The sequence below is a fragment of the Paroedura picta genome, chromosome 11 (genome assembly GCF_049243985.1).
Source record: "Paroedura picta isolate Pp20150507F chromosome 11, Ppicta_v3.0, whole genome shotgun sequence".
NCBI lineage: Eukaryota > Metazoa > Chordata > Lepidosauria > Squamata > Gekkonidae > Paroedura > Paroedura picta.
The window spans coordinates 28,610,297-28,633,010 of record NC_135379.1 but is presented as its reverse complement, the minus strand read 5'-3'; the positions used below and the strand labels follow the sequence as shown (position 1 = coordinate 28,633,010).

Below are 22,714 nucleotides of genomic sequence, written 5' to 3'. Positions count from 1 at the left end.
TGAGGAGCCTAAGGAGGGCAAGGTTTGGAGAGGGGACAGCTTTCAAAGGAATATAATGCCATAAGAGTCCAACTTTGAAAGTGACCATTTTCTCCAGGTGAATTAATCTCTGTCCCGACGATCAGTTGTAATCTCAAGACATCCCCAGCCACTACCTGAAAGTTCACAAAACCCCAAAAGAGGGGAGTGTCAAAAAGAAAGTACATCAAAAAAGAAAACCCAAATATCTGGAATCCAGTGTACACATTAGATGTGTTACAAAGTGAAATGGGTAGCTTCAAGTGGGTAGCCATGTTGGTCTGAAATAGCACAACAAAATTTATTCAAGGTGTGAGCTTTTGTGTACATACACACTTTGTCCTTTGTCTAAGGAAATGTGCATGCACGTGAAAGCTCATGCCTTGAATAAATCTTTGTTGGTCTTAAAGGTGCTATTGAATTAAAATTTTGTAGCAAAATGGGGCAGTTTATAAAGCTGGCCCCTCTTGGCATGATCAGCAATGGACAACAACAGCCATGTTCTTCAACGACAGTCCTTTTCAGCTTTATCAGTCAAAATTATTTTTGGAGAATCATTGAAATTAAGGGACTTTGGTGATTCACTTTGTAACACTTGTCTAACTTTTGAATAGGTTACGAACCTAAAAGATTGAGCAGCAGCAGAATTGGTATAAGTATAAAAAAATAAAATGCCAATATTTATTACATGTGCACATACAGAAGTTAAAAACATCAATGTATGTCACTATTACACAAATCCAAAACATTTTGACCCATTGATAAATGACCTAATAACCAACTGCATTTCAACCCCCCCCCCTTGGGATTTCTTCAGTGGTCTAATATTTAAATGCACTCATGTGATATAATGGGGACTATAAGGTGTTAAACAATATGTCTCGTGTCCACATTCCTTGAGTCACATGAGAATACACAGAGGCACAGAGAAGGCTTCAACAAGGGTGGCATTTTAAATAATAAATATTTTAATTGGAGGGCTCCAAGAGATATATTTGGATACTTTTCATTAGTGTGGGAGCCTCTTCGTTCATATTGTTTACTATCTTATAGTCCTCATCACATCACAAGTGCACTTAAATATTAGACAGCTAAAGGAGATCCCAAGTGGGGTTGAAACGGGTTTGGTTATTTGGTCATATATCCATGTGTCTAAATGTTTTGGAATTGTGCAATAGATCGTGATATACATAGATGTTTTTAAGTTTTATATGTGCACATGTATCGCAATATATATGTACATTTTCATTTTTTATAGTTATACTATTCTGCTGCTGCTCAACCTTTTAGTTTCCTAACTTGCCTACAGGTTGGGTTACTTTATTTCCTCTCTGGTTGTTTCATCCTAATTTTTGAATATAAATCTTGTTTGTAGAAAATTGAATATTTTTGAATCATAAACAATACAGGGATAGCTTTGTAAAACTATAGTGTCTTTGATGATTGTGTACATTGGATTCCAAATATTCTGGTTTCCTTTTTTATAAATAGACCACCTGAAAGTTGGCAAATCATCACAATGATATAAACGCTGTTAGGGTTCTTCCACAGCACCTAGAAAGCTGAAATTTGGCAGAGAACTGGAAATTCAACATGTATAAATTCCTTCCTGAAAACAGAGGACATGCAGTATTTCTAAATGGTTCCCATTTTAGCTGGTACCTGAGCTCAAAATATTATTCATAGCTTGAAATATTTTTACTATAATGTATAAAAATCAACATTCAGATAATTAACAGTGCCATGCTAAGCAGATTCAGATGGGTAGCCATGTTGGTCTGAAGTAGCATGACAAAATTTGAGTCCAGTGGCACCTTTAAAGCAACAAAGATTTATTCAAGGTGTGAGCTTTTGTGCGTGCACCCTTGCCCATTGTCTGAGGAAGTGTGCATGTACATGAAAGTTCACTCCTTGACTAAATCTTTGTTCTTAAAGGTGCCATTGGATTCAAATGTTGTTATTCTAAGCAGAGTTATAGCCTTTTAAATCCACCATAGTCAATGGAATTAAATGGGAGTTTAACGCGTAGAACTGTAGTTTTACTTATCTTTGCAAGATATTACATTTTATTGGATGCCGTTGCCAATCCATGAAATAGCATTCAGGCCACTAAAGGAGCTAATACCAAAACATTGTGTTAAAGTAATATTGTGAACTAGCAATTGTATCATCCGTTATAACTCTACACGTGTAGCTATTTTAGTCGGCGGCAGCAAATTAAAACAGGAATCCAGTGACACCTGAAAGACTTAACTAAATTTATTCGAAAAGCTTTTGTGTATGTACATCCATTAGGCTGATATCCTAACTGTCAGGGTGGCAGCCCTGGCGCCTTGGAAACGGAGCGAAAGCACTACAAAAGCCATGACCCCAGCGAGGCAGTTGCTGAGAGGTTCTGGGAATCAACAGTCTCACACGCCGTCTGCGGTGCTTAGTTCGGGCCAAGCCAATTTCTATTCCAAAACTACAACTAACATTCGATTGAATTCGGTCCAGATACACTTTTCTAGAACTGCTTGGTTTCTCCCGTTGACTACACGTGTTCCTAATCCCCAAATCCGTTGGCGCAGAGCCGAACGGCAGACACGGCTGCGTCTACGCCAATCCTCAAACCCGTCACTTCATTCTTTGCGGCGGCAGAACTTCCATTGTGACGAAAGGGGCGCGGCATTCACGGAGCACCGCCCCTCGTGCAGTGTCGGGCGCAGATCCTAGGGACGCAGGCGCCATTTTGCGCTGCCGCCACTGGAGGACAGTTGGTGGGTTGGACGCGTTGCCAGGAGAAGGCCTGGGCTCGGTGCTCCTCCTCACCCGGATCCCTGCTGGTCTTAGGAACGTGCCGACATGAGCGACGTGGAAGAGAACAACTTCGAGGGGAGGGTGAGTAGCGAGCGGGTCCGTCCGGGCCACGGTGTCGGAGGCCAGGCCTGTGGATCCTGAGGGCGTGAAGTGGTTAAGAGCCAAAACGAGCCTCCTCGCGGGGCGGTGAGAGGGAAGGCGGGGGGGGGGGCTCGTCTAAATGGTTCCTCCGCCCGAGGTGGGGCCGCGCAGTCTCTTGCTCTGCCCGCTTCCCCTTATTGTGATTGCCCGCGAGACGAGCCGCGGGGGCCCCTTGTTATTGTTCTCTGGCGAGCCCATCTTGTGCTGCGGAGCCCATTCGGTCCTTTGCGCTCTTGGCTTTCCGTTCGTCGCCCCGCCCCCAGTCGTGATTTCCGAGCCCTGCCACGAGCCTTGTGCCCTGGAGGGCGACCAACCGCCTCTGCTTCAGCCTTCCTCGCTGCCCTTCCTCCTCTCCGCCCTCCAGCATCTCCCCAAAGCTCGCACTAGTCTACGGGAGTGTAATTATGTTGGGTGGGATCGCGACCGGGCATTGTAGATGGGGCAACAGGACGGTGAAGTGAAACCTTCTGCATGTGGAAGAGAGCGTCGGATGCTGTGTCCCTCTGGGGGCAAAGGATCACGATGTCGCCGCTGGGGTTTGCAGGATAGAGGAGCTTTCTCTGCGCAGGCGCCTCGGACTTTCGGCATGGTTTGTTGGTTGCCCATCAGATGCCTGAATCAGTTTTTTTTTGTTCTGTGTCGGGCATGAAGTAAGGTATGGTAACTGCAGACACTTATCTATGTGTATATTTATGGTTAGTAACAATGAAAGAGAGGCATGTATTGCACATCCACAGATCCCATCCATTGCCCCTTGTGTACACTGTCCTGTGCTTATCTCTCTTTTTTAACTTTTAAGAAAATCTCCAAGTTGTCCTTTTAGTAAAGGTAGATTAGTGCTCTGCTGCAGTGATGCTGGAGCGTGGTTTTAAATAGTACTGGGACTGCTCCCTTGAGAAAATGCCTCAAGCATAGCTTATGTGTTAGGCCATTTTTAAAGGTATTCCTCCATAAGTGTGTGTATGTGTGTGTGTGTGTGTGTGTAAAGTGGCATAAGCAGTTTTTATAGAATAAAAAGTTGTGAGGGAATTTACTGCTTATTTTCAAAACACTTGTATTTGGGATAAATTACTTTATCAAAATAAGAAGTACAGACAGCAAACCTTAATTGTATAGTAGTAGCTGGGAATCTGCCATTTGTAAGCATAACATTTGATAGTTACGGCCATGGAATATGGCTGTTGCTGGTAGGATGCAGAATAGTTTATGAATTTTTGGTGGATTGTATTTTATTTGTCTTCTGCCATTCCTTCAGTGTGCTCAGAGCAGTATTCCTTTTATCCTCTTCTAGGAGGTGGGATTAAGCCATGTGACTGTCTTAAAGTCTCCCAAGTAAAGAAAATAGAGAATGGAATTTGGTCTTTTCTGTTCTAAGATGACAATTACAGAATGCCTTCTTTCTTTTTATATTCATACACATACACGCACACACATATAAATAAATAAAGTGACAGGTACTTCTCACAAAGTGCAAGCCCTCTGATTTGCCCTGGCCAGGGAGGCCCCTTCCCTGCACAGGGCCACTCAGGACGTGGCACACCCTGCAAGCCCTCTAATTGGTCTTAACTCTGAGGGGACCCTCCACTGAACGCTGCCTCACCTCTTGCACTCCTCCCTGGGGTCCCAGCCTCTATATGGGGTCAGGGCCTCTGCTTAGCTCTGCTGTTGAGTCTTGTGCTCCTCCCTGCAGGTGGCCCTGCCATGGGGTCCTTTGCTCCTCCCAGCCTCCACGCCAGACCATGAGTCTATGGTCCTTCTGCAGCAGCTGGTGAAAGGCCAGCTGTGTGTTGTGCCCCCATCCCACTGGGCCCGCTGCCCTCCTGGCTTTGGTGCCAGGGTGGAATGGAGGTCCTGCCAGCCGCTTCCTGCCTTTTAATGTGGGCTTTGCCCCCTAGTTGGCTATAAGCGGCATTCTGGTGATAGAATTGAAAACTAATTCTAAGTGTACTACATGTATAGATATAATGTCACTGGGTCATTGACGTAGAAAGTTAACAGTATTTGCAAAAGCAAAGGTTGGAATATGGTTACAATACACGATAACAGTTTTTCTGTTGGGAAAATAGAAAATAATGTAGTAACAGTATACGAGGGTTCAGCTACTTTACAGTAAATCTTCTGGGAAGTGTTGAAGATAGCATGGTTAGACAGGATAAGTTTTAAAATAAATATATAGTTGGCCCTAAACAGTTTTTTGTGATTGGAAAATTCCAGGTGGCTGGATGTTGAATGCATAGGGAATTAAAATAGTCTATAGATCTCAGTTTACAATGTTCCACAAAAGTACTTGCCAGTGGTGAAAATGAAAGCTCTTTAAAACAGACGGTTGCTGCTCTGTTCTTTTAAGGCAGGAGTAGTCAAACTGCAGCCCTCCAGATGTCTATGGACTACAATACCCATGAGCTCCCTGCCGGCAATTGCCAGCAGGGGCTCATGGGAATTGTAGTCCATAGACATTTGGAGGGCTGCAGTTTGTGACTACACCTGCTTTTAATGGCTTTACAGCTCAACACTTGCCACTTAGTTCTGCTTTCATTTTCAGCCAGGTTTGGGTGTCTCAAAAGCAGTGTTCTTTTCCTGCACTTTCTGATTCCTTCCAGTCTCTTATTAGATGACCTTATTTCCCCCTGTATTTTGTTTATTTCACCTTTTTTTCTTTTCTGAAGAGGTATCAGGAAGGAAATCAGATATACTACTGATTTCTATTATTCTCCCCCCAAACTACAACAACTCTAGCTTTGTAATGTCAACTGTGTTTGATATGCACATTGATGACCCCACTCCTTTTTTTTAATTTGAACTTTTTACTGCTAAGTGGTAAAATTAACTATTTCAGTAGAATAAATCTGCATTACTGGTCTGTCTTATCATCCTCTGAGCTGCTCATATGTCTAATCAATAAATCAAGACTTTTAGGTTGAAAGTAAATTGCTCCAACACAACAATTTTAAGGCTTTGTAGCATTTTGGGCTAGGATCATGATTTACCAGAGTCTAGCCCATAAATCTTCCCAGTGTTGGAGCTGTGTCTTGTAACAAGCCAGAGCCTCTCCTCTTGTGTTAATAATTTTTTAGGCTTTTTTTAATTCCCAAAGAGACATCATAGTTTGATCCAGTTAGAAGTAAAATTACTCAGAATCTCTTGTCTGGAGATTTCAAAATGGCCTTGTAGGTTATTTGTATCATCAAAGCAATATAAGTGAATACATTTTAAGTACAACAACTCTGCAACTAGAATGAAAAATGGGAAACATATTTTAATGCTCAAGATTACGTAATGGGAGCATGATTTTGTTTGAAAGACTTACTTGACAAGCATCCAAAAGTCTTTCAGTAGTGTCTCTTATCAGCCATATTGATAGTACTAATCAATTTTTTTTTGAGATTCTTGATGCTTTTGTGAGTCCTTAACTACCACAGTAACGAAAATGTATTAGAGCAATTTTGTCTTGTTCACCTCTTGAATACTTTGGAACCTTAGTAGCCAGTAATTATTTTTGGTCATGCTAGCTCCCTCCTTCCCACAGGTCCTCTATAATGCACAATTTAGGGATACTGTCCCTGAAGCTGTGCTGAGATTAGGCAGTTGGCTTACAAAAAAAGGTAAACAATTGCTAATGACAGCTTGCCTCTTGGGAACCTCAGACTATTAGATGGCACCACCTTATAACTCAGTTGAAACTCTCCTGTGCATGAGTGTTAAACCGATGAACATATAAAACTGCCTTTCAGTGAGTCAGGACATCAGTCTCTCAAGTATTATCTGTATGACTGACAGTAGCTTTCAAGGTAGCAGTAATGCTACCCATGCTACTAGAGAGCCTTTTATGTGGACAAGCCAGTGTCTGAAGTTACATGCAAAGCACATGCTTTAGTCCAAGTTGTGGTCCCTCCATATCTGGAAAATTCATCTACAAAGTGGGCTCTGTGTATCTTGAAAAGTGGAATTCTATGAACTCTTACTAGCAGAAGGCTTGTAAGATGCCACAGAACTTTGCTCTTGGAATCATATTAGGTTAATGCTCATGGTTTTGCTCAAAAAATATATTATTTTTTGTACACTACCGTATTATGATTTTAGATGTTTGTAGGCATGAGAAGTAAAGCTTATTTAATAGACAAGAGGCTGATTGGCTGAAAGGGCTTAACTATTAGATTTATGTACTTTACATAACTCATTAATATTGTATGATTTCTAAAGAACTTGGTTTAGGAATGATTTCTGCCGTTAGTGGTGTTACCTGCTCAGGGTGGCATTCAAAATGTACACTTCACTACACAATAAACTGACATAAAGGTATGCCTCTGAGCCGATAGAATCAAGAAGTTCCCAGCTAAATGGGCTTTCTTGGGAAGGTCAGGCAATGAACGTGAGGCCATGCCCATTATACTGACCACTATTGGGCAAGCAGGTGTTCACTATATGGTATTTTAGTAAAGTGAGGAAAGCATAAGGTATGCTTGTTACACCTGACTATGGGAAGGTCACCAAAAGAACTGAGAATTACAATGAAGTACATTCATTGAAAGCTTTTATCTTTTGCAGAGACCAAAGCAATATGAAACAGGAAACTGTCATGAAACAGACTGTCAAATGCCCACACTATTGTTGCAATCAGAAATTGGCACTGATGAAATAGCATTATAAATGTTAGAAGAAATAGCATTTCATAAAAAGAATATGTTAACACTTTACATTGATTGAAACAATGTGGCTATTAAAGGAAGGATGTTGCTTTTATATACCTTAATTCATATAGAATTCAGGTCAACTGACACCTAAACCTTTGGCTAAGATTATTTTCAGGGAAATTCTTTTCCTTTGTTTTCTAATTGCATTTAGGTGTGCAAATGCATATCCTACATGAAGCTTATTTATATTACTTTTATTGATGCTTCTGTTGCCATGACTTAAAAGGCATTATATTCTACTTGCCCTGCAGATTATTTTACCCAATTACTATGGTTGATGTAATTTCTGTTGTAGATCAAGAACCCTAGCTTGATTTTGTTTATATTTTGGATTGAATGGTAATGATCAGAAATAAATTTGCATGATGGGATGCTAAGCCCAAACATATCTCTAGTCTAGATCCAAAATACTGCACTGTTTCATAAATTCAAGTTGAGCATTAGACTTGTTTGTCTTGAACTGCTGTTTTCATGCAGTTTTGTAAATCTCTAAATAGGTGGGTGTTCCATTGGGCTTAAAGTAGTTCTGTGTATCCTGATATATACTTTTGGATGCATTCAGGCAATGCTAGTACTTGAGTCAACATTTAATTGTGTGTGTGTTTGTGTGTATCTTACAGAACTGAGAAGAGATGAAAGTTAGGGTGCAGAATAGCTATAGAACATTTGAGAAATGCAGGAGATCAGAACTCAATATCAGAGACTATATGATTACAGCAGTTAAAATACTTTCTAAAATTGCTTTTATAAAATAATTATTTGCACTTTACCTGCTGGCTATTCCATTTTGGTAGATAACATTCTGAAACTCCAGCAGAGTTTTATAATCCCCACTTGCTTAAATATACTAAATGTTCTTTTTCCATTAAGGTTAATGTTCGTGAAGAAATGGAAGAGTTTTTTCCAAGAATGTGGAAGATAAATCAAGATAAAAGAAGGCTAATGAAAAGTATTAAAGATCAGAAAATTAAAATTGAATGGGGGAAAAAATTGAACAGAAGATTGGTCAGATAGAAGCACTTGAATATTTTTAAGGCTATAATGAATTGTTTGAATTGGGGAAGAATACACGAAGTATGAAAAATGAAAAAATGAAGAATGAAGAAAAGTAGAAAGCAAGAGTGAAGTAGAATTAAAAGAATCTGGAAGAATGAATGGGTCCTAGGTTAAGTAAATGTATGGTTTATGTTCCAGTGTCTGTATGATCAAGTTGTAGATGAATTTGCATGATTACTTAGTTAATAGAGAATTTGGTTCAAGTAGGAAATTATTTGAGGAAATCACACAATGTTAAGTGGGTTAAACAAATTTGTTCTGGAGGGTATTGCCTAACCATTTATCTTTCAGGCACAATCAATAAAATATAGTTACTTTTAATATAAGAGGTAGGCATTTATGCAACCAGTGCCATTTGTAATACTGTTTTTTTTGTTAGGAGTCACGCTCCCAGTCAAAATCCCCAGCTGGGAGTCCTGCTCGTGTAAAATCCGAGAGCAGGTCAGGATCTCGTAGCCCATCAAGAGCTTCTAAGCATTCTGAATCACGATCTCGATCAAGATCAAAATCCAGGTATGTGTTTTTGTGATGTCAAGATTCACTGGGTAGCATTCCTAGCTTGGATGTTTGAAAATTCACTACCATATATGACAAATAGGGTTGCCAACTCGTTCAGTAATACCTGGGGTGAAGCCAGAAGTGGGCAGGATTTGAAGCAACTTCAAATGGAGTACAATGCTATGGAGTCCAGTCTGCAAAGTAGCAATTTTCTCCAAGGGAACTGATCACTTGGAGATGAACTGTAAAACTGGGAGATCCCCAGATCCCACCTGGCAGCTGACATCCCTAATGATAAATATCCTAATATGTCAGGAAATCCATCTACTGTTCCTTCCTTCAATTGCAGAAAATCTAAGTTCTGCCCTAAATATGATGTGTGTTCCATGCAGGAGTGCCTTCTCTAATAGTCAACATAATGATCAGAATAGTTTATTAGGTGTATTTAGGTCTTTTCAGATTTTTTGGTGATTAGTGTATTTTGGACTGTGTGTACCATATTATGTCCAGCTGTTATGACAGTTGTTACTTGCATGCACTTCTGAATCAGTTTCTGCATAAATGGAAGCTGGAAATTGGTTGGCACGTGTAGTATGTTCTCATACTCTTCTCATAATTCAGATATTTGCATAAAACTTGCATTTTATCATTTGAAGATCTAGATCAAGAAGGCATTCTCACAGGCGCTACACACGTTCTCGATCCCATTCTCACAGAAGGCGATCACGAAGCAGGTCCTATACCCCAGAGTATCGGCGTAGAAGGAGCCGTAGTCATTCACCAATGTCTAACAGGAGAAGGCACACTGGTAGCAGGGTATGTAGTCACTGTAACCAAAGTTCTGTAGAAATGTATTGAGAAAATGTAGAAATGACAAAAGCTATTTTAGTGTTTTGTTACTTGATTTTTTCGGTGGCTAGGCATAACATGCACATCCTGCAGGCTTCCGCAACCAAAGAGAGAGACAAAAACTTGACCTTTTCTGCTTACCAACTAAAGAGGCAGTGTATTGTAATAATTTTATTTTGAATCTGCCCTTCCGTGTAGCTCAGGGCAGGTGAATACAGTAAAGCAGCATATACAGTTAAAATTATTTTCCCCCCTTAACTGAAATTCCTTGATGGAAGGGAGTCCCTCACAAAAAAAAAAAATCTTCCTGCTCTCCTCCTCCTCCCAGCTCTGACCCCATCCTTTTTTATGGATGTTATTTTAGGCCTTGACTATAAGCCTGGTGGAACATCTCCATCTTATAGCCCCTGCAGAACTGATGTAGGTTCCATAGGGCCCTGATCTCTCTCAGGAGTACATGCCACTGGGCTGGAGCCAGGGCCAAAAAATCCCTGCCCTGGTCAAGGCCAATCTCACCTTCAGGCCAGGGTTTGAATGTCCAGCTAGAATCAAGGATACCTGGATTCAAATCCCAACTCAACCGTGAATCTCATTGTGTGACGTCTGTCTTAACTCACAGGATTGTTGTGAGGATAAAATGACAGAACACAATCTTGCATACCAGCCTGAGCCCCCCTGGATAGAGAAAAGAGGAATAACATTTTAGTAGGATCTAGTAGCACAGTTGTTACAGTGCTGTTTTTCCACATGCAGCAGTACAACTAGCAGCCTGGCCACCTTCATATTTTGCGCAACAGGAGGGGGGTAGGGGTGGCACCAGGCTGGCCTGTGTTTGCTATGCTTCCTCCCTGTGTTTATCGTTGAAGAAAGGAGAGCAAACAAAAAAAAAATAATAGGCATCACTACTGTACTATACAGTACTTAATTGTAATGCCTGTACCAGACACAACACTGTAGGACAATGTAATGAAATCCAATAACATCTGTAGGTATTGCTGTATTAATGTATGTATAAAGTTTAGTCATTCACTTGTGATACATTTTGTTAAGTCCTTGACCTTAGGACAGGTCAAAAATGAAGTCTGCAGAAGACTTTCCCTCTCTTCTGTTGATTATGAAGTGCTTCCACTTACTGTGCTTTTTCATTAGTCTGTGATATAGAATGTTAATTGCAGCAAATGTCAAATATATCAGGCTTATAATTTCACGTAAAGACCATGAAAGCCTAATAGATCAGAGAACCTCTGCAGGATTACTGGGAAATAAACAAAATCTATTGTTTTAAGTGAAATGTCCAGTTCTTCTGAAATGATCATTTTAATTTACATCTGCATCAGAAATGTATACTCCTATCATGTATTTTAAAAGCCCCTACTGTAGCGATACCCAACCTGTGGGCCGCAGACCACATGTGGTCCTTCGACTAATTGGAGGTGGGCCCCGAAGGACTCCTTCTCCCCCCCCCCCCCCGGCCCTTTACTTCGTCCCCCCCGGCCCTTTACAACAGTGATCCCCAACCTTTTTCTCACCGGGGACCAATCAACGCCTTTTACTGAGGTCCGGTGGGGGGGGGGGGTAGTTTACTCCTCTACTCTCAACCACTGCTCTAACGCTCTCTGACTCTGGTCACTATGGTAATGTTTAAACATCCCTTCAAAATAAGATACAGACACGCCACAACAATGAACATAAGGAACAATTTATTTTCATGGAAATTTTAACTCATGACAATGACAAATCAAGGGGAACCCTGAGCTTGTTTCTCTGCAACGAGGTAGTCCCATCTGGGAGTGATGAGAGACAAGGACACCCGAAGTGTGTTGTAAAGGGCCGGGGGGGGGGGGAAGGCTTCCTTCGGGGCCCACCTCCAATTAGTCGCAGGACCACATGTGGTCCGCAGCCCACAGGTTGGGGATCACTACTTTACAACACACTTCGGGTGTCATTGTCTCCCATCACTCCTGGATGGGACTACCTCGTTGCAGAAAAACAAGCTACTTCACATATTAGGAGAATTGATCCAGTTGCTCGCTGATAGAAGGAAATTGTCCTTAACAAAATGGCCTAGAACATGAGCCTGTAGATGGGAAGCTTTACATTTATGCAGCCTGTTGTCAGATAATTAATGTGTTTTTCAGCAGCCCCAAAATTGAACTATCAAAGTATCAGTGGACAGATATCAAAGGCGCTCTTCTCATGCTTCATACGTGATGGTGATGATGATAGAGCAGACAGAAAATGACTAATCATGTTAGGTCTATGGACATACGATCTATTTTGCTGTGATAACTTCTGTAGTGTCCCCTCGCCTGTAAATTAGCTTAATAAACAAAGATGGAATATGTTCCCATCTCCAGATAAAAATTTGATCCAGTGGTATAGATAAAGTAGACAGACCTTTCCTTTTGATGTTATTTTAAATGTGCAATATACATTGAGATGCAGTATCTGTTTTTTGCATTGTAGAGGGTCCCCCCTCAGATGTCCCCCCATGGCCTGAACCAGTTTGTCCTCTCGGGGGCTTTGGCTGGGTTCTGTTCCTGTTGTATTGTTTATCACTGAAATTGTGTTATTGGGTTGTTGTTGTTGTTGTATTTGTTTATGTTACGTACTAATTCGTTCTATGTATCCCCCATGTTGTATGTAAACCACCCTGAGCCATATGGAAGGGCGGTGTAGAAATCAAATATATAAAGATCTTTAACCATATGTATTTTAAGAATTTCTTGAAAGAACTTTTATAGGCATTCCTGAACATCTTGCTTTTTGCTTATTTTTCAGGCTAATCCAGATCCTAATACATGTCTTGGAGTGTTTGGCCTCAGCTTGTATACCACTGAGAGGGATCTTCGTGAAGTCTTCTCCCGTTATGGACCTTTATCTGGTGTCAATGTAGTTTATGATCAACGGACTGGACGATCACGAGGATTTGCTTTTGTTTACTTTGAAAGAATAGATGATTCTAAAGAGGTAAACATTTCTGCATTCATAATGTCATTATTTTTGTTTAAAATTAATTTTCTTACTACACACGTTTTTTGCTTTAGTTTTTTTCTGTTTTTTTTTTTGCAAAGTATGCTATTTGGTTTTTAGTTCTATCCACTTAACTTGTGAAGCCCTTTGAATTTGCAGGGTTTTTTTTGAGGGGAGATACCTTTTCTGTACATCCAGGGAATGTTTTGAAATGGCTACATGTAAGACAGAAGGTGAGGCTTGAGAACTAACATTTAAAATAACAAAATATGAGTCCAAAAGCACCTTTAAGAGCAACAGAGTTTTGTTCAGAGTTTTCAAGTGCATGCACTCTTCCCCAGACAACACAAAATGGAACAGGGATCATGAAAGTACAGATACGAGGAGAAAGTAAATTAGTAAACTGTCATAATATCCAGATTATGCAATATGATAATCCTTTGCTAAAAAGGCTACTCAGTATTTTGGGTCTGGAGAAATAAAAATGTCAAAGTTATTAATTAATGGCAAACACTTTCCCAGTTGTGAAAAGAAATAAGTAAGAAGCAAAGAACCATTTTGTGTTGTCTGGGGAAGTGTGCATGCACTTGAAAGCTCTGAATAAATCGTTGTTGCTGTTAAAGGTGCTATTGGACTCTTATTTTGTTGCGCTGCCTCAGAACACCATAGCTACCCACTTTAATCTATATTTATTACCCATAATGACTGGGGAAGGTACTGGCAAACCACCCCGTATTGAGTCTGCCATGAAAACACTAGAGGGCGTCACCCCAAGGGTCAGACATGACCCAGTGCTTGCACAGGGGATACTTTTACCTTTTTAAGGTATCTAAGAAAATTCACTCATGAAATTGTTAATAATACAACTTTATGATAAAATCATCCTTCTTTCCAGGTGGTTGGAAAGCTGTCAGTGCACAGCCTGATCTCTTAACCATGTTGAAAACAAATGTGGCAGACTGAAATAACATAGTTCATTTTTACTTTGTGAATTCCCTTTGCCCTCAGTGGTCTTAAACACAGTTGAAAGGTTATATCTGCCTTGGCCCTAACAACCATTAAAGAGTGTTTCCATTGTGTCCAAGATTGGATCCAGGCATCTGAGAATTGTTATCTAAAAGAGAAATGTTAAGCTTCTAAAATATCCTTGGCATTATCCAAAACCAAGTTCATGTCTTAAATGTGGCCATTTTATATCAGCATTTGTAGTAATGTACTTATTTCAGGAATCTCATAATGTTTTATATACAATTTCCCTTCATCATTATATAATGCTGCGGATGTTCAAGTACATTGTCATGTATAACTTGAGTATATCAGACTTAATCCGGTTACTGTACTTTAGTTTTTGTCCTGTCTTTGAAGTGGTTGAAAGTGGTGGCAGAGTACCTGGCATATGGTACTGTCTCCTTGAAAAACATTTTCTTCCATTTTAATGTATGTATATAGATAAGAGCAGTGTATAAGGCATGATACTCTTAATTGCTTGTTTACATGGTTTTGGCTTGTTCACTTTTATGGATTTCTAGATTGATGGGAGAGGATTCTTTCAAAACAGTGTAGTAGCATCTGGACTTAAATTTATTGAGGTGTAAACAATGACCACATTAAATTGTTTCTTTCTTAAATCCTAAATTCTTAGGAAAGCCAAGAAAGTGTTTCCAAGTAGCAAAAAAATATTATGGCTTATGCCAAAGATGCCCTACTTTGCATCTTTTGCTAAGTGTTCATGTGCAAATGGAAACATGAGAACTGCTATAAATGTACCTGTTAATAGCAGCACAAGCTTTTCTGCTGGTACATGTGCAAAGTCTGCAGAACAGCACTGAGCTATTTTTCTTTAAACTTTGGGGCTCTGGTGTAGAGAGATCTATTTTAAAGAAGTACACAATGTAATCCTGTTAATCTGGTCTAAACCCATTCCAATCAGTGAGCATACCACAAAGTGACTCTACATAGGATTGCGCTATAAGCTACTTTACTATAATTTGAATTAATAAATTATGAAAAATATTTAAGCACAAAATCAGGAAAGTTTTTCCCCCCTATAAGGGGTTTCTTAAGTCTAAAAAGGAACCAAAATTATTTTTATAATTCTAAAGGAGAAAAAATCAGGTAGTTTAATTGTATTTATGTTTTAAACGGGTATGGTAAAAAAAGTCATCAGGTGACTTTGAGCTTGAAGAGAATAGATAAGAATGACGCCTGCTGTGGAATCATTCTCCATCAGTGGGGGGAAGTCCTCCAGGAATGGTTAGGTCATGCCTCCACTTGCTCCAGGCAGGGCTATGCAAATTAGCATGCCCTTACGAGACTGTAGTGAGCTTGACCCTCTCCAGTCCAGTTATCCCTGCCGCTTCAGCAGGACTCCCGTTGCAAAGCTTCATGACTCTGCAGAATGGTGGACTTTTAGGATTTGAAAATTGAAGTTCTCCATTGGAGAAGAAGGCTCCTTCTCTATCTACCTCCAAGATGAAGAAGTGCACAGAGGCAAGGAAGGAGTGCACTTAGACACAGAGCCACACCATCCAACAGAGGTGTATAGTACAGGGCGCCCAGATATTGCAACCTCCTCCCTGCTGGGGCTGAATACAACAGCCTCCTCCACTGCAAGAGGCATGATGCTCCTGGGCAGAACTTGACACAATCAGAAGACACAGAGGAGAACAAGATGGTACTTTGTCTGCAGCAGTGCAAATGGCCATTCCCTTGCCCCTGTTCTAATGAGAACATTAGAATATAGCCTGGCTTGTAGCGACTGTGCCTCCTCCATTGTGAGAGGTATGGCACTCCCGGATATAACTCAACACAATCAGAAGGCGCTGGAGGAGAGCAAGCTGGCTTTCATCTCCTGTGGTGCAAATTGCTAATGTACCTGTGCCAAGAGTGCAGAGTGGGTGGGGACGTATGATGAGTAAACTTATCAAAGCCCTTGCCCAGGCTAAACAGCACGGTGATGACCGTTACTGTGAGCATGACGATTCCACCCCCCCCCCTGCCTTGTTAATGCCCTCTGTGATGGACTAGCAGTGGTGACTGATTGGATCCCACAGCCTGTAGAAGGCAGGTCTCCAGTCCTAATGATTCCAAGAGCCCTGATTGGATAGCCAGGGCTAGAATAAGTTCCTCAGAGCTGAGAGGCTGAGTGAGAGGCCCTGGCTGGCGTTGGATGGGAGACCTCCAAGAAAAAACAGGACCATGGTGTAGAGCAGTGGTCCCCAACCTTTTTATCACCGGGGACCACTCAATGCCTTTTACTGAGGTCCGGTGGGGGGGGGGTAGTTTACTCCTCTACTCTCAACCATTGCCCTAGTGCTCTCTGATCGCTATGGTAATGTTTAAACATCCCTTCAAAAGACGATACAGACATGCCACAACAATGGACATAAGGAACATTTTATTTTCATGGAAATTTTAACTCATGACAATGACAAATCAATGGGAACCCTGAGCTTGTTTCTCTGCAATGAGATAATCCCATCCGGGAGTGATGGGAGACAATAACACCCGAAGTGTGCTGTAAAGCAGCAGTCTGCAAGCTTTTGCCCGCTGCTGACTGCTGCGGCGTAGTGGGGGGAGAGGGTGGCCTGGGGGCCTGCGCACATGTGGCAGCCCCAGCAAAAATGCGCGTGCGCGGCAGTCCGCACATGCGCGTTTGCGCTGCTGCCATGCCACCGGCTGCGGCTCTCCCTCCCAGCCCCTCCGGGCCGCCAGCAAATCGGCCGCTAAAGCGGCCGATTAGCTTCCAGCTCAGCAAGCTTCTCTTCCCTCCCCTCCCGAAATAAGAAGCTTGCCGGGCCGCGAGCTAATCGGCCTGGCGAGCTTCTCGCTTCGGGGAGGGGAGGGAAGAAGGAGCCGCGGCCCGGCGCCAAGGCCTTGCGGGCCGTGGCCCACGGGTTGGGGACCACTGTTGTAAAGGGCCGGGAGCGGGGGAGAAGGCGTCTTTCAAGGCCCACCTCCAATTAGTCGAAGGACCACATGTGATCCATGGCCCACAGGTTGGGGATTGCTAGTGTAGAGAAAGGCATTGGCTAACATCTCACATACTCAGCCTTTATGGACTCACGGTCAGTAACAGGAAAATTAGCTACTTTCTGTTCCCAGCGTGAACTCAGTATCAGTTTTGGCAAGAGAAAAATGAAGTTATAAAGGAGATAGGGATAAAGAAACAGGGACTTCTATTTCATAACCTCAGCTAGAAAGAGAGAGGCTTTGTACTGATACTGATAGGAAAGACAATCAGTTGATAGCTGCTTCCTTGCCTGTGCTTCAGTGGAGAGGAAGAAGAGCGATCTGAGATGATATCTGACATAAGGAAATCTTTACCGGATTTCATACAGAACAATTCCCGAGGCTGTTAATGGAGGTCACATCAAGCCTGAATTTGTAGCACAGTTATTGACAAGGCTAAATAAATCAGCTTATATACTCATTAGATGGTTTTTGGAGACCCTCCAAAGTTTCTGGTTGCCCTTCCTGAACAACTTCAGGAGGCCATGAGGAACTTCACTTGGTTAGGCCAGGCTAACCCGGTCTCATCTATTCCCAAAAGCTAAACAGGATGGCTAACCATCTCTGAACATCTAATGCCTTCAAAGCTTTATAGGATTGCTAAAAATTCAGCAGGAACTTTATGACAAAGATAAAGAAATGTGATTTCCATTGACATTTGGGGAACAAAAAATAAATGAAGCCAAGATTCTGAAAGATCTTAAGAGAATGCTATTACAGAAAGCCCATGAGGATTGCTATATTGTCAGAGCTACTGTAAGTTGGTCTGATCTGTTACAGGACTGGAACTGAGCCTGCTTTGGAAAGAGGCTCTCTATTAAAATGAAGAACTTTTGTCTATTGTTACAGAGAAATCATAAGTTGCATTACAATATTTTACTGGCTAGGAACAGGTTAGATGGGGACAATGAGAAACCTCTGGTTTCACAGATCACAGGAAATCATTCTCCTGTCCTTCTTCCAGGATCCAAAACATCCTAAAGAAAAAGAATGACACTGCCTATATATCAGGAGAGCTCTCAAAACATATCTGATTTGCACAGAGGAGATAGAAACATCAGACAGCCTCCTCATTTCAGTGTCTCCCCTAACTCTGGGCTGAAAATGTCTGAAGCTACTATCAGCAGAGTGTTAAGAACCTGCATAACAAAGGCTTACAAAGGACTTGGCTTGCCAGTTCCAGTGGGGATTACGGCACATTCAATTCTCAGTGCATTAAACAACGCTACATTTATCAAGAGAGCTTCTGTTCTGGAAGTATGTAAAGCAGCGATGTGGTCCTTTTTGGGCCACATTCACAAAACACTATAAAATTGACCACTATAGCTCAGAGAATGCCTTTGGAAAGCGAGTGCTGCAACAAGTTTTGGAACCAAAGTCCAGGTAGTTTGGGCTTTGGAAGGGCCTAGCCTTACAGATGTCCTCCATTCAAGGGGAAAAACCACCATTGGACTTCGGTAAGTGTCCTTCTCCCCTGAAATAAGGAGGACATCTGGGTCTCCCGACTTAGTCTGGTTCGGAAACATGATTTAACAAAATTGTATGCAGAACATAAATGATGTTAGTGCAGGTGACAGTATTTCTCCCTCTTTTTCTTCCTGTCCTCTTTCCATAAAAAAAATTCAATGTTACTGCCTTGAAGTTTATTCAGTTTCTAGTTTCAATTTATTTGCTACACTAGTATCAAAGCCAATTTCTTAGTACTAGGTATTAGGTACTAATTTCCAGGTTTTTTTGTAATGTGAGTTTTGTACCAATTTCTTAGTACTTAGTACTAAGTACTAATTTCTTGAGACTAAGTACTAATTTCTTGTGACTTGGAGCTAAAGGATCTCATTTTCTTGTAGGCAATGGAACATGCTAATGGAATGGAACTTGATGGTAGGAGGATCCGTGTGGATTATTCCATCACGAAGAGAGCGCATACACCCACTCCAGGCATTTACATGGGCAGACCTACCCAGTAAGATGTTTATTTAGGTTTTATCTAATGGCAGTCCTAATTAAGATTTTAGAGTGTTGTTTTTTGTTTTATATAATATGTAATGTAATATGAGCTGCCTTCAGTGCCACAAGGTAGAAGGGCAGCTAATAAATGCTTTAAATGTCTAATAAATTGCTATCTTCATATTTTGCTTTTTAAAATGTTAGATCTCTGCTCTAAGGAGTTGAGAACCCGTAGACTTCTAACAGTTCAGTCAATTGGTTTGTCATATTGTAATCACTGCAGTAGCTTGAAGGATTCATTCTGAAAGATTGTTCAGTTAAATGGTTTTTTAAAATTGGTCTCCTGAACAGACAAAATAACAGTATTTAGTATACTTTTGTAATGTGAGTTTTGTTTTTCCCCTAAAAGCAGTGGAGGTGGTGGTGGAGGTGGAGGAGCTGGCCGTCGACGTGATTCTTACTATGACAGAGGCTATGACAGATATGAAGAGTATGATTATCGCTATAGGTATGTGTTTTGTAAATGCTCTCTGAATCATTATGGTAACTTTATATTATTATGTTGTACTGAAGATTTTTTTAAGTTGTATATTCACATAATTGTGTGCTGTATACCATATATGTAGGGTCTGATGCATATTTCTGAAAATCAGAGTGTATCCAGCACATGCTCGTGCATATAAATGAGGCCAAAAATGAGTTGGTTTTCATTCGGTCAGAATATGTGCAGCAAGTAAGGCTGCACTTCTTTCTTCTCAATAGTTAGATAATGCTGTCGGGAGAGATTTAGCAGCTTGCTGTTTCATGGTTGCTATGAGACTGAAAAAGTAATTGTTGTAAAGTGAGGGAGAGAATACCTTTAATGTAAAGAATTAAAGGAAAGCTCACTATAAAAATCTAATAAATAAATTTTATAATTGTATTTCTAGAAATATTTCCATATCAAACCATTGTACGTGCTCATTGTGTGCTTGTGTTGCATGTACAACAATATGCTTTGAGGGAATACTTGTACATCTTACAAACCATTTTAACAGCGAATGAATGTGTTAAACTTTGAAAAATATGTATGCACCAGAAAAGAATCTAAACATGAGTATGAGCCACTGCCAACAAAACTACTTTGTTCTCTTCAAAGGAGGCGATCTCCTTCTCCTTATTATAGCCGTTACAGATCAAGATCAAGATCTCGTTCCTATAGCCCAAGTAAGTATGCATTTGTGTTAGGTAGGTATATATTTTTAGCATAGTAAAAGCCCTTGGAGTGTAACAGTGGTACTGATGGTAAGCATTGCTACTGGGAGATGGGGAAAATGAATGTGGAAGCATGATGGTTATCACATTCTTTCTGTTTCCTTTCAGGGCGCTATTGAAGAACAGAAGCCAGTTACATTTACAAAAATGATTTTTAAACAGCAAGTTCTGACCCAACCTTTCCTATTGTTCCCCTAAACCCCATTAAAGATCTGTGGGTTCATTTAGAATATATGTATTTTCAGTTGAGATATCAGTTTCCCATCTCTTATTGTAATTACTCAAGTGTAATTGTTGTAGCTTTATGTACATCTTCAAACAAAACAAAGTAGGTTTCCCAAAATGTTGATACATTTTGTAAATTTATTTTTTAAGAAAGTGGATTTCTCATAAATCTAATGGAGAGAGAAGAAAGAATTGGTTTGTTTTAAAGTTTGCACGTTGTATTTCAGTAGAAACCTACTATTTGAGTAACCGTCTGTCTGCCTATTTTGGGACAATGTTGACCTGTATCTTCAGTAACACTTCAGTATGTATCCCTGAATCAGAGTTTATAGTTCTCAATGTAATAAGTAAACATTACTGGAAGGAACGGTATGGGAAAACTAATTGTATACTGCAAATTACAGCTTGGTATGTGTTTGATAAAATCATTTTGATGGCAGTATGAATGACATTTGAAGTTATTTGGTTAAAGTTTATGAAACCAAGGAGCCCCATAGTCAGGATACAGGCTTAAGCCTTAGATTTTTTTGTCATACAAATATATTTGATGTTCATAACAGGCTTAAGCCTTAGATTTTTTTTGTCATACAAATATATTTGATGTTCATAATAATTCCATGTGATTTTGAAATAATGGTTAACTAGGTTCTCTTTAGTGGTATGGACTGAAATTATTACTGTAGAATTTTCTTCATAAAATAAATTTTAAATTCTATCAGTATAGCCTTCCAATACACAAACATATATAAATTGGTTAAATTTGTTGAATTTAATTTAAGTAAAGACAGAATAGTCAAAGGTACCTTGGATAAATTACTTGTTTTGAAATTAATGTAATGTTTCTTGAGCCATACGTAAAATAAGGACATATTTGCAAATACACTACACTTGTAACTCCTCATAGTGAGTGTAAATGGTTAAAACTTGAGCTGGCTGAACTGCCCAAGGAAGCCTCTAGATTGCTGATACAGAACAACGGACTCCACCCTGAGATGACCAAGGAACCAGAAGCCTTGAATTTCATTATCTGCAAAGGGACCTAGGCTCCCCACCAATGGGGAGAGTCAGTTTGGTGTAGTGTTTAGGAGTGTGGACTTCTAATCTGGCCAGCTGGGGTTGATTCTGCACTCCCCCACATGCAGCCAGCTGGGCGGCCTTGGGCTCACCACGGCACTGATAAAGCTGTTCTGACGAGCAGTAATATCGGGGCTCTCTCAGCCTCACCCACTTCAGAGGGTGTCTGTTGTGGGGAAAGGAAAGGGAAGGCAAATGTAAGCTGCTTTGAGCCTCCTTCAGGTAGAGAAAAGTGGCATATAAGAACCAACTCTTCTAGTAGATGAGTAGTACAAAATCAATGTATGGTATGTGTTTGTACAGCCAGAAAATGAATGGTGGGGACAGGGTAGAAAGGAATCTTGTAGTAATGTATCAGAACTTCAACTTGATAAGCGTCATCCAATCCTTATAAGCCCTCTCTTTTGTTGATTACCAATGTGCTTAAACCAGGAGTTCTAAACATGGTGCCCATTGGGTGTCACGGCAGCTGCTGAAATCTTTCCTAGTAACTGCCAAGGGTTTTCAGAAGGTGGGTGTTGCCAGGTGGAGCTTTTGCCTGATGAGCCTTTGGAAGTATTACAGATACTGCCAGTTGAGTGTTTCTTAGCTAGCTCAGTATGTATGTAAGAAACCTTCAATACTATATATTATTTTAAAATGTATCATGTTAAACAGCTTCTGCCTGAATGGTGAAGTTACATCTGTGCATAACCTTGCTTCCTGACGTTTTCTGGTTGGTTCCACCTCCACTGGTGCAACTTGGTTCAGTACCCCCGGCTTAAATATTATAAATACTTTATATTCGCCTCAACTTCTTCCAGTTTAAACTTATGATTAAGATACTTTAGGAAATTAAAATTGTTTCCCCCATAATTATCCTTTGACAGTCAACAGCGGTAATATTTAGTACAGAGGGGGTTTGGACTTGCCATGCTGTATATTGCTGAATTCAGCAAACATGGCAGCTTTGGCAGATCTCATAGCAATTTCTGTGAACTGGAAGGCATAATAGAAACTACAAAAAGCAGGAGTTACAACCTAAAATCTTTTCTTTACAAATCATATGACTAAAGATTTAATATAAATGTTAATGTAATATATGCCAGCAGAGCCTGTCTGAGTGAAGAATGCTCTGAGAGACACTAATGAACTTCTAACACTGTTTCCATTCTTTTTGAGAATTGTGTGCCAGCTTG

The 22,714-nt window shown here is 40.6% G+C and overlaps 1 protein-coding gene across 4 annotated transcripts; it reads left to right on the top strand.

The window, feature by feature from the left end:
• Positions 1 to 2,702: 2,702 nt before the first annotated feature.
• TRA2A (transformer 2 alpha homolog) lies at positions 2,703 to 20,901 on the top strand. 4 transcript variants are annotated; one of them, XM_077303633.1, is made up of 9 exons: positions 2,732 to 2,898; positions 8,520 to 8,598; positions 9,085 to 9,218; positions 9,860 to 10,019; positions 12,834 to 13,022; positions 18,884 to 18,999; positions 19,393 to 19,491; positions 20,122 to 20,189; positions 20,346 to 20,901. In XM_077303633.1, exons 4-9 carry the CDS (start codon positions 9,987 to 9,989, stop codon positions 20,354 to 20,356), a joined length of 516 nt encoding a protein of 171 aa, XP_077159748.1. In that variant the 5' UTR covers positions 2,732 to 2,898; positions 8,520 to 8,598; positions 9,085 to 9,218; positions 9,860 to 9,986; the 3' UTR covers positions 20,357 to 20,901. The 4 variants fall into 4 exon arrangements, with proteins under 4 accessions (XP_077159745.1, XP_077159748.1, XP_077159746.1 ...); XM_077303630.1 differs by lacking the exon at positions 8,520 to 8,598 and having other exon boundaries at positions 2,703 to 2,898; XM_077303631.1 differs by having other exon boundaries at positions 8,520 to 9,218.
• The last annotated feature ends 1,813 nt before the right edge of the window (positions 20,902 to 22,714 follow it).